This window comes from Sceloporus undulatus, chromosome 7 (genome assembly GCF_019175285.1).
Source record: "Sceloporus undulatus isolate JIND9_A2432 ecotype Alabama chromosome 7, SceUnd_v1.1, whole genome shotgun sequence".
Lineage (NCBI taxonomy): Eukaryota > Metazoa > Chordata > Lepidosauria > Squamata > Phrynosomatidae > Sceloporus > Sceloporus undulatus.
In genome coordinates, this window is record NC_056528.1 from 46,296,265 (window position 1) to 46,308,574 (window position 12,310).

The 12,310-nt window shown below is 42.6% G+C and overlaps 1 protein-coding gene across 1 annotated transcript in view; it reads right to left on the reverse strand.

Moving 5' to 3' along the window:
- Positions 1–349: 349 nt before the first annotated feature.
- TBX22 (T-box transcription factor 22) overlaps positions 350–12,310 on the reverse strand; it is a 13,083-nt gene continuing 1,122 nt past the window's right edge. Inside the window, exons 2-8 of the mRNA XM_042479560.1 lie at positions 10,496–10,637; positions 7,071–7,172; positions 5,853–6,033; positions 3,888–4,052; positions 2,832–2,896; positions 1,867–1,952; positions 350–1,278 (exon numbers count right to left, since the gene is read on the reverse strand). Coding sequence (XP_042335494.1) covers positions 665–1,278; positions 1,867–1,952; positions 2,832–2,896; positions 3,888–4,052; positions 5,853–6,033; positions 7,071–7,172; positions 10,496–10,637 — 1,355 coding nt within the window. The 3' untranslated portion in view covers positions 350–664. The remainder of the gene's footprint in view (positions 1,279–1,866; positions 1,953–2,831; positions 2,897–3,887; positions 4,053–5,852; positions 6,034–7,070; positions 7,173–10,495; positions 10,638–12,310) is intronic.

The window sequence follows — 12,310 nt, forward strand, 5'->3', positions numbered from 1 at the left end:
TGAAATTTTCATTCAGTCCCCAAATCTCACTCTCTGTAATGCTAGAAACAGAGACTGAAGTAAAATGTCATGGAAGTAAGCTACACTTCTTGGCTCTGGTAGTTTGGACTGTTCTTGTTGTGTGCCTTGAAGTCATTTCTGACTTTTGATCCTATCATGGGGTTTTCTTGGCAAGATTTGCTCAGAGGAGGTTTGCCATTGCCTACCCCTGAGGCTCAGAGACTGTGACTTGCCTATGGTCATCCAGTGGGTTTCATGGGCAGGCCAGAAATGTAACTCTGGTCTCCAGAGTTGTAGTCCAATACTCATACCACTATACTATGCCAGATCTGTTTGGATGGCTCCTTTAAAATTCAGACTGAAACCCAAAGCAGATTCACTGCCCTGCTGACATAGAAACCACCAGCCATTAAGGGTACCCTTGGAGTTACAGAAGGAGGAGAATCCATTCATTCTGCCAGTAGAATGGATGGATACCTTTGGCTGCAACTGTCTATTTCATTAACACTGTACAGAGTGAACAATCTGAGACAGATATCTGGTCCCAGTTCATCATGTTGGGAATGTTCCATGGTGAGCAATGCGCCAATCCTTGGTGAAGAGTCAGCACTAAGCACCACCTGTCACTTTGCACATCACTGCCTGCAATAAGCCAGGAGGCCCATTAAAGGCAATGGTTAACTGTGGAGGACCAAGGAGAATGGCTGCACCTGCTTTCTCGGAGTGGGGATGGGATGCTGTCGTTGACTTTGAAGGGGCCTGCTGAATTCATCAGTCTAGAAGGCACTGAGAAGTTGTAACCATAGAAGCCATATGGCGGATGCAGGGCACAGTTCAGGGCTTCTTGGGTAATGGGACCTGACGAGAAAATGTTCCCAGGTGCGTGCAAACCATACAGCATCTGACTTGCAGAACTAGGCCCTTGGGAACTCGGTCTGCTTAAGTCTTCTGCCTTGCCACTTTTGACATTGGCGATGCTCAGAGAAGACAACGTGGGCACCTCCACCATGAAGTGAGGCAAAAGGGGAGGGCTGCTGGAGCTTCCCAGTTTGTGGTGGCTCGGGAACATTAGCGACTGCTGTCTCAAAAGGCTGGCGGGACAAATCTTGTAGCAGATGGGTAGACCAAGATGGTGGAGGTAAGAGTCAGGGCACGGTACTCCCAGATTGGCCGCAGAAAGGTGAAATGTTGGAGGAGAACAGGAAGGGGAAAGGAGAGAGCTGAGGGGAGATGGGGTGCCCCCGGTGGGTGTCATGGGGGAAGATCCAGGACTTCCACCTAGAATAAGCAAAGCACGATCATTAAAGAAGTAGACTCTATAAAAGCTCATGCTACCAACTTCTCTCTTTCAGTTAGGGGATGTACAGACCGGCCTGGGGGCAGAGTCGGGAAGTGGCATCCATACAACGCACACCCTGACTGCGCCCCCAGGCTGGCATGATGCCACACGCTGCACCACATGGTGCTGCGTCTAGATGACATAGCACTAAAGGAGCACCAAAAAGCTGCGGCACTGGTGGCTACGGCGCCCTTTCCAGGTTGCAAAAAAAAAAGCTGCTTTTTGTGGCTCTTTTTTGTACCATGGAAAGATGAGATCAGGGCCACAGCATGTGGTTGTCACAGCCCCAATCCAGCTCAGAGAGAGGCAGTTGCAAGCAGTCTGTACTGCCCCTTAGTCTCAAAGGTGCTATAAGACCCCTTTGCTCAAAGCAGTGTTTGTTTATTCCTTACTGAAAATTAGCTTTGTTGTCAACCCTGTGTCCAATTTTAAAGCACTGGTTGATCTCAGCTTCAGAAAGAACATTATCACTGTTGCTTACGTTCGTCATTTTCATCTCAAAAACAATTTGAAAGATCAATACTCACTTTGACTTTCTGCACCAAAGGACTTAAAATCCAGAGTAAGTGATGGTCTCCACGGATATGATTCCAGAAGCCCATCCAAGACTCCTCTGCAAAGTGAAACTTGGACATTAGATGAGTGCTCACATACCATGTAGTCTTGGCATTGGAGCATTACTCTTGTGAAGATAAGGCTGGGATCCCACTCAGCAGACGGGGCCCCAAATGCAACACAGCTGCCTTGCTTCGTTTTGAAGTGAAATAATACATAGTGCCATTCCATAAGACCTTAGAGTTCCCAGTCTAAAATTACACACTCTTTGCATGGGAGTATGTGCAGAAAGCTAACTCATTTATTGACAATTGCAGCAATATATATTGAACAGTGGCAGAGGGGGATTATGCTCAGGGTTATACTGGGAAGAAAACAAATTAGCTGTGCTTTACATCTTAATGCAAACTCACCTAATTTTCTATTTTGGAACCAATGTCTTCTAGGAGTAATGCTTTGTTTGTTTTTTAAGTAGTGTTTCCAAATTCTAAAAGAAACACACATTTCTTTTCAAATATTCCCATGTTTTCAATAGGGATGTAACTCTGCACTAATTTGGTTCTCAAGGGCAGCAACAAGCCATTTTTAGTGAGTTCCTTCCTGCTGCAAAAACATATTCCAAAACTGTGCCGTTTTGAACAACTACCTCCACTTTGGATCTTTCTTATTCTGTGCAAAATTCACATCTGCAGCCATTTTGCACAGGACACAGAATTTCCAGCATATTCCTTTCTCTGCAGAAATGCCTTATCTACACTGCTGCAAAACCCAAATGCAATACTGTATCTAAAAACAAAGAAGTTGGTGTTTCTTTTAGTCGTATTATCATATGCTAGCGTAATCACTGTCTGAGTAACAGACAAGAAAAAAGTCCTCTTGATCAACAAAGATGCATATAGTCAACTGACAGATCTATAAATCAAATAGCCACCCTTACCTGTTTCTTCCAGGGTCTCTAAATCCTTTCGCAAAGGGATTCCGGTCTATCTTGAGTTTTGTTATCTATGAGGATTTTGCAATGAAACAACAAAGGGAAAAAAGTATTCTGATCATTACAAGCCATACAACAACAGAATATTCAAAATCACTTTAGGCAGAATGTCAGCCATTTGTGTACATTATTGCAATGAACTCATAGCAAAAATTGGCACACACTTTAGAGTTGTCAGGGACGAGCCTCTGGCTGTTCCAGCATTCCTCAGCATTGGCCTTGCTGGTTAGGACTCCTGAAAGTTGTAGTCCAATTACTTCTGGAGAGCCACAGAATTCCTATCCTGATGTACCTCACGGACAGGGACATAGCCAGGATTTTGGGAAGGAGGGGGGGTCCAGACTAAGTCCTACCATTATAATGGGGCTTGGGCACAGTGGCGCAGTGGCACACACCATTCATTGTATTTAACGGAAGGGGGGGTCCTGTCCCCATGGACCCCCCCCACTATGTCCCTGTCATTGACTACATGAAGGGCTGTCTTAAGCGGGTTGTTCTTGTGTGCCTTCAAATCATTCCTGACTTATGGAGACCTAAAGGCAAATCTGTCTCAGAGTTTTCTGGGGCTGAGAGTGTGTGATTCGCACAAGGTCACCCAGTGGGTTTCCATGGCTATGCAGGGAACTGAACCCTGATCTCCAGAGTCATAGTCCAATTTACAAACCCTACACCACACTGGCTCTCCTTCTGCAGGTAACTGAACATATTGCAGGAGTGACTTAATTTCAAGTGCATTCTGCCAACAATTACAGTGGTTCCTCCACATTCGCTGGCATTTGGGGTGAAGGACCCCCCTGGATGTGGAAAAACCACAAATATCAAAACGCATTGTGCACATTGGTCTACAGACTGATTGGAATGCATCTTGAAGAACTGGAAATAGATTGACTCTCCCCTCTTTTGCAGCCAGCTTCAGCGGGTGGACTTGGCAATTCTAGAAGAAGAAAAGATCTTGCAAAACCAAAGCCTATCCATAATCCATAACTTGCCTAAGTGACTTACCTGCTGGTTTTGATAGGCTGTGACAGTGGTGAATTCTGTTTCTTTAAATGAGAAGGTTTGAACCCCTGTGGCTGGCAGAGACTGGATCTGGGAGAGATCAAACCGAGAATCCTGGACAATAACATGGACGCGGGGCTTGTATTTATGCATAGATTGCAGAATAATCTGTAAAGCAGAGGGGAAAAAAGAGAAAACACTTTCCCCACATCTTTAGAAAACCCATCCCAAACATGCTTAGTCAGAATAAATTTTCACTTGGTTCTGTTTTGGTGAGCAATTTAGAACCAATGCAAAACATCTCCCCGTTGTGGTTCTCTTACAAGTTTCCAAAATGCACAACCTCATCGTTGTGAGCTGCCTTAGAAATCTGAGTATCCTGAAAGATGGCAGCTGATGGCTTCTATGGCACCTGAGTGATGAATCCATTCCAAATTTTAATTCAGATTTTAAAGAAGCTATCTAGGACACTTGGCCCTGTGCCTAAAATAAGTCCAGCACCTTGGACATCTCCTTTAAAAGTGTAAAACCTGGAGGGAATTCAGGGCTACACTGGCACAGAGGCCACCAGCCAGCACTACATGTGCAAACATTTCCCCTTCTCCCAACACATTACACTCCCTAAGGCAAGGAACAACAGCACCTCTCCTGATCATTGTATACATGCAATGGGAATAGTAAGGGGGGGGGGGGGTCTTCTTTTACCACTGGTTCTCGGCACACCTCAGGGCCAGCTTAGGAAATTCAAAACTGGCCATTTAGCACACAATTTTACCTCTAACACCTTACTGATGTCCCCAAACATCTGCCACCTAAGCTGGCCACCTCCCTCAATCTAATGCAAGAGTGGGCAAAGTTTGGCCCCAGACTGTATGACTCTCTAGGGCTGATTTTGTGTCCATGCCAGGGGTCAAACCAACCCTCTCTCTTTTGTAATTTTTATTTTGCCCCCAGATGCTTGCAAAGGTGCTCTAGAAGGTATGGAGGGCATTTTTGCCATGTTTTGGGAAACTCCAGGCCAGGAAAGAACATTTGAAATCAGGGAATGTAAAGGAAGCAACTTCCCCTTGCTTTCTGTTGTTAAAAGAGGCATCTCCTAAGCCTAAATTGGCTCAAAAACATGGCAAAATCTGCTCCCAAGTACCCAGAGCAGTGGTCCTCAAACTTGAGTCCTCCAGGGGTTTTGGACTTCAGCTCCCATGATTATTGACAGTGGGCCAAACTGGCTGGGGCTTTTGGAAACTGGAGTCCAAAACACCTGCTGGATGACGAAAGTTGGGGTTTGGTGGGAAATTTGGGAGCATACACACACACACACACACAATTCAGCCAAGATACCTTTATCCCTTGTAGTCTCTCTTTTTATTGGTTCCCTCTTACCCATCTTTTTTTAACCCAATAATTTGTTTTAATTATTTTCTATCCCCTTCATCCCTTCTCTAATTCTGTCTTTCAATTTGCCGGGAATTTCCATGGTCGGCATCCATGGATTTTTGTGGGTTTTTCGGGCTATGTAGCCATGTCCTAGAAGAGTTTATTCCTGATGTTTCACCAGCATCTGTGGCTGGCATCTTCGGAGAATGCTGGCATGGAAGTGAGTGCAGATATAAGATATATATATATATATATATATATATATATATATATATATATACACTGTGTGATCCTGAGTGTGTGTGTGTGGGTATATATGCCAGCATTCTCTGAAGATGCCAGCCACAGATGCTGGCGAAACATCAGGAAGAAACTCTTCTAGAACATGGCCACATAGCTAAAAAAAAACCCACAAAAAACAGTGGGTATTAACTTTTCCTTCAATTTGACCCAAATCTCTTAAGTATCCTTCAAGAGGGGATTGTCTGTTTCTCCTAACCAGTTCTTATTAAGGCCCTTCCCATAGTTGCCCAACCTGGGTTAATGCTAGGGCTAAGCATCCTCCCATCTGAGAAGAAGACCCCTCCAGTCCACACCTACATGCCCTTTGTCGTCCATCTCATTGTTGGTCAGCTTGACCCGGTCGAAGCTGATGATCTGCCGCATCCAGGTCTCTCCAGAGCAGGGGGAATCTGGGTGGATGTAAAGGCGAGGGGTGATGCAAGAGTGGTCTGTGTTTCCAGCCACCATCCACTGGGAACTGTGGTAGACATACCTTCAAGCCAAAGGAAGAGACAGGGAAGCGAGAATGAGAGGTCACCTCAACAAGAAGGTTGGTAAGGGATAGCATCTTCAAGGCTGTTTTCTTTTGGAGATCTTACTATAGGAGTACTATAGAGTTGGAAGAGACCCCAAGGGCCATCCCCTCCAACCCCATTCTGCCATGCAGGGACTCACAATCAAAGCACCTCTGACAGTTGGCCATCCAGCCTCTGTTTAAAGACCTCCAAAGAAGGAGACTCCACCACGCTCCTTCTTCCACTGTCAAACAGCTCTTACTGTCAGAAAGTTCTTCCAAATGCCAGAATTCCCTAGCATTGAGCCAGGGCAGTTCAAGTGTTGTCAAACTGGATTATTTCTGCAGTGCGGATGCAGCCCTAGGAAGGTGTCTTCGAGAAAACACGCATTAAACCAGGCTGTGATCCGGTGTAAAATGCCACAGTGGATGTTGTAGTATTTGAAGGTCATATTTAAAGAAGTGGGGAATATTGGAAAAACAAAGAGGATTGCCCTTCTTCTAATTAATAATAATAAGAGAACCAGAGTGGCATAGTAGTTTGAGAACTGGACTACAATTCTGGAGACCAGGGTTCAATTCCCAGCTTGGCCATGAAACCTATTGGACAACCTTGGGCAAGAAGTCACATTCTCTCAGCCTCAGGGGAAGGCAATGGCAAATCTCTTCTGAACAAACCTTGCCAAGGAAGAAACCCCAGGATAGGGTTGCCACAAATTGGCAATGTCTTGAAGGAACATAACACAGACACAATTTGAAGATCATATTTAGAGAAGTGGGAAATATTGGGGAGGGAGAGGATTACCTTTCTTGTTGTTAATAATAATAATAATAATAATAATAATAATAATAATAATAATAATAATCTACTTAATAATAAAGGAGAGCCAGAGTGGCTCTGGTTATAGTGATTTGAGTATTGGACTACAACTCTGGAGACCAGGGTTTGGTTCCCAGCTTGGCCATGAAACCCACTGGACAACCTTGGGCAAGAAGTCACACTCTCTCAGCCTCACCTGTATCTCTTGGAGTCCACAGGGACGACGTCGATGGCGATATAATACTGTTTCACTGGGTCCAGACCTTTCACTTTGACTCGGACTGATGGAAACATCCTCCTGCAGAGAGAAGAGGGCAAAGAAAAGGGATGCAAGCTTCAGGTGTGAGTGCACATGCAATCCGGTTGCAGCCGCACTGCAGACATGATCCGGTTTGAGACTGCTTTAACCTCCCTGGCTCCATCCTTTGGGATCTGTGGTTTGCAGTAGCTCTCAGAGCTCTCTGACCTTTTGGGATTTTGGAGCATTTCGGATTCTCAAATATGGGAAACTCAATAAAAGGAGAGAAAGGACTTGCAAAACACACAGCAGAAATAATCCATTTTGAGACCGCTTGAACTGCCTTGGCTCAGTGCTAGGGAATCCTGGGAATTGTAGTCTGTTGTGGTCTCATAGCTCTCTCTCTGACAGAGAAGGCTCAGTATCCCCCATGAACTACAGATCCTAAAAAATGCCTAGCACTGAGCCAAGGCAGTTCAAGCGGTCTCAAACTGGATTATTGCTACAGTGGGTTTTGCAAGTCCTTTCTCTCCTATGAGTATCCCAGATCTGGAAATCAGAAATGCTCCAAAACTCAAAACTTGTTGTTGTTTTTTGGGTGGCAGAGATAGTAAAAATGACCTTCAGTCTCAAACTGGATTATTTCTGCAGTGTGGTTTTGGACCTTAGAATGAAAAACCTCTTCAAACTGCATTAAGGAGGGTGACCCTTTCCTTGCAAAGTTGCAAAAATTCATTTATAAAATCCGTTTCTCAACCCTGCAAGTTGATCCCATTGGATTTAATAGGGGCAAGTCCCATGCTCTCAGCCTCAGGAGTAACTTTTCCAGAGTCACATGCTCTCAGCCTCTCAAGAGTAACTTTTCCCAAAGTGGTAAAATCCTTGGACTCAAAGGGATTCTTTCAATCCTTTGCGCAAAGCAAAATCTTTGCGCAAAATAATTGAAGGTGAGAAGAGCAGTGCTGCTTTAAAAAACCAGGGTTTAAAATCAGCTTAAAATCAGTACTTTTATGGCTCCCTTCTCCCTCTGAACTGCCCCCAAAGGTGCATTCACACTGCAGAAATAATCCAGTTTGACTCCATTTCAACTGCCAAGGTTCAATGCCTTGACATTCTGGGCTCTGTAGTTTTGTGAGACATTTTGCCTTCTCTGCCAAAGAGCTCTGGTGCCACAGCAAACTACAAATCCCATAGCCATGGCAGTTAAAGTGGGGTCAAGCTGGATTATATCTGGAGTGCGGATGCATCTTAGGCAGAGGTTTGTTTTTGGAGACCTGATCTAAGCAACTCAGTTTGAAACAAAATTTGGCCACAATTTCATCTTCTGGTGTGCTTTCAAGTCCCCTGAATTTTATTGAACAGCTTGTATATAAAAGTATATAAAAGATCTTTGTAAAGAAGTATATAAAATTCAGTTTGCTAATACCAATTTTGTGCTGTTCAGGGAAGCAAATGTCTGTTTTGAAACATGTCCATTTCTATTTCGCCTTTCCTGCCATTCTTTTCTCATTTTCCACATTGCAAAAATTCCAAATTGCAAAAATGATTATATTTCAATTATTTGGTTTCTGCTTTATCTCCCTGCAAAGCACTTAAAACAACTTAAAAAAAACAATTGGGCTGCAATCTAAATTTTGAAATTCAAGTCTTCTGAATTTCATAGGGTTTTCTTGAGGTGGTTTTTCCAGTTCCTTCCTCCAAAATCTAGCCTCCAGCGCCTTGGCGGTCTCCCATCCAATCACCAACCAGGGCTGGCCCTGCTTAGCTCCCCAAACCAATGCTTCTTGAGGCAATAATTTAAACACAAAACAATTATATATATATATATATATATATATATATATATATATATATCCAGATTGAATTTAAAGCCCATTGGCAACATCATTTAAACAGATAAAAATGCTAACTTCTCCATTAAGGCTGCATCTTCACTGCAGAAATAATCCACATTGACACCGCTTTAACTCCCAATTCCCATTCTGGGAATTGTCATTCCGTGTGACTTCAAAAGCTCTGGAGCCACAACAAGCTGCAATTCCCCCCCCCCCCCAGAATTGCATAGCATTGAGTCAGGGCTGTTAAAGTGGTGCCAAACTGGGTTATTTTTGCAGTGCGGATGCAGTGGTTGCAGGAGCTGGTGTGACACAAAACAGGATCTCTTCTCTGCTTTGAGAAAAGTCTTTTTCCAAATGGAAGTCAATGCTTTGTCAAAGGAAGCCCAGGAATTGCTGGAGGAACAAATGTGTCTCAGCTGTCCAAATAAAAGAGGCATCTGGGGACCAGAATGGAGCTCACTTCCTCTGAGTAAACATGGGAAAGAAGTGGGGTGGGATCCAATCCGAATTAAAAGCCTGTTCACACGACACAATGTTAGCCACAGTCAGCCATCTGGGACTTTGAAGGGAAGGTGTGCTGGTCTACATATTATATAGAGTTGGAATCATCACGGTTTGAAAGTACAAGGGGAAATGACCAAGCTTCCAAGCAGAGCAAAGCTGGGAACTGCCGGATTGCTGGAATCACTAACTGCATTGAACCCCTTGGAAAAGCAAACCATTTCTGGTTAGGATATATTTTCTAGTGGTCTGAGTGTTGGACTCCATGTTGGTTAAAATGGTTTAAGAGCAGAGGGTGAAAGGAACAAACTTCCAAGCATGACAAAATTGGGAACTGCCGGATTGCTGGAAAGTCGAAAAGCAAACCATTTCTGGCTGGGCTATATTTTGGAGTGCTTTGGGTGTTGGACTTCATGGTAATTAAAGTGGAATCATAGCAGTTTAACAGTACAGGGTGAAATGACCAAGCTTCCAAGCCCAGCAAAACTGGGAACTGTCTGCATTGAACCCTGTCGACAAGCAAAACCCTTTCTGCCTGGGCTATATTTTGGAGTTGTTTGATTAGTTGGAGTGTTGGGCTCCAAGGCAGTGGAATCATCGCACTCTAATAGTATGGTATGAAATGACCAAGCTCTGGAGACCAAGGTCTGATTCCCAACTCAGCAATGGAAACCCACTGGGTGACCTTAGGGTAGCCACACTCTCTCAACCTCAGAAGATTATAGAGTTGGAACTTGGAAGCAATGCCAAGGGCCATCCAGTCCAACCCCTGCCATGCAGGAACTCACAATCAAAGCACCCCCAATAGATGTCCCTCCAGCCTGTGTTTAAAGACCTCCAAACAGTCAGGAAGTTCCTCCTAATGCTGAGGTGGAATCTCTTTCCCTGGAGCTTGCATCCATTGCTTTGTGTCCTGTTCTCTGGAGCTGCAGAAAACAAGCTTGCTCCCTCCTCAACATGACACCCTTCACGTATTTAAACATAAGTTGGAAAGGACTTGAAGGCACACAACACACAAATGCACAGCCTTTTGTATAGCCTTACCTTCCAGCTTTGGTGATGATCATCTCTGTCCCAATTTCGTGAAACCTCTTCCACAATTCTGAGCCTTGCAAATCCACTTGGATCTCTCCTTGCTTGGTCTCCCCAGGAAGAGAAAGTGCCTTTTCTCCTTTGGATTTCTTCTCTGCCAGGAAATAAAACAAGGGAGAAGAAAATATATTTTAAGGTGTTTTTATCTGGGTCCCTTTTTGGAAGAAAGGAGGCATAAAAATGAAACCAGTCAATAAATATGGGCAGCAACTAGTGCCCTTCAGTTCAAGGAGGGTTTGGAAAAGAGGGAAAGGATGATGCCAAGTTTGCAGCCTTCAAGAATCCTGAACCCTCTGTCTTAGGCCCAGTTTAAAAAGTAGATGAGTTTGTTTATTGATTGATTGATCGATTAGATTGATTTCATTGGTATGCCACCTTTCTCCCAGAAGAAAGGCGGCTCACAGTTAAACCAATTTTTCAAGGTTGGGTTGACACAGAAGTAAATCCCATCGATTCTATGGGTTTACTTCCATAATAATATTCAGGATGAAAGCACTCATTTCAGAGCTGAGTACATTCTTCTTCTTATTATCATTCTTCTTCTTCTTCTTCTTATCATCATCATCATCATTATAATAATAATTATGATTATTATAATGAATGTTATCATCATTACTATTATTATCATCATTATGATCATCATTATACTCATGGTCATCTTTATTATTATCATTATTTTTATCATCATCATTATCTGATGATAATAATAATAATAATAATAATAATGATAAACATTATTTTTATCATCATCCGATAATAATGATGACGATGATAAAAATAATAATCAACATCATTCTTATGATGATCATCATCTATACTGTTGTTATCATCATCATTATCATCCTAACTTTTTATTATCTACATCATCATCCTCATTATTATTATGATCATTGCCATAATCACTATTATTATCATTATTATTGTTATTATCATCATTATCATCACGATTTTCATGATTATTATCATCATCATCATCATCATTATTTTTATTAAAATCACCATTATTATCATGAAGATCATTATTGTTATCATCATTATTATTATCATTAATATTATGGTCATCATCCTAATATTTATCATCATCATCATCATCATCATTATTATTATTGTTATCATCATCATTATCATTATTGTTGTTGTTATCTTTATTTATATCTCGCTTCCCCCCAAAATTGAGAGACTTACTATTTAAAAACCTACAATTGCAATTCTTACGATTAAAGAAGACAACAATTCAAAACATGCCAAACAGTGACCCTAAGCCAGCTTTAAAATATCCCATTCAAGATGCATTAGAAACAGTGACAAAAATCTTCCTTTTGTTGTGGTCGCATTGAAAGAGACAGTGGATATGTATGGGAGTGTTGTTGTTGTTGTTGTTGTTGTTGTTGTTGTTGTTGTTGTGTGCCTCCTGGTTTTTCCAACTCATTGCAACCCTATCTCCTGGTTTTCTGGGGAAGATTTGTCCATTAATTTTAATGCTCCAGAGGGGATTTGAACCCAGAACCTTAGTCCAACATTCATATGGATAACAACTTAGGGAAGTTTGGCTAAATCCTGTCCCGATCTGGAAACAATTTGCTGCATTAAAATATAGAAACCCCATCCATAAATCAATATAAAAATTAAAGTTACTTATTGTTATTACTTATTACTTGGACTACAGACCCCAAAATCCCCTTCCCAGAGTCCATTCTGCAAACCCTCATCCTCTAAATGTCATTTTTCCAATTGTTATCAATGGGAACCCCATCCCATTCCACTTGG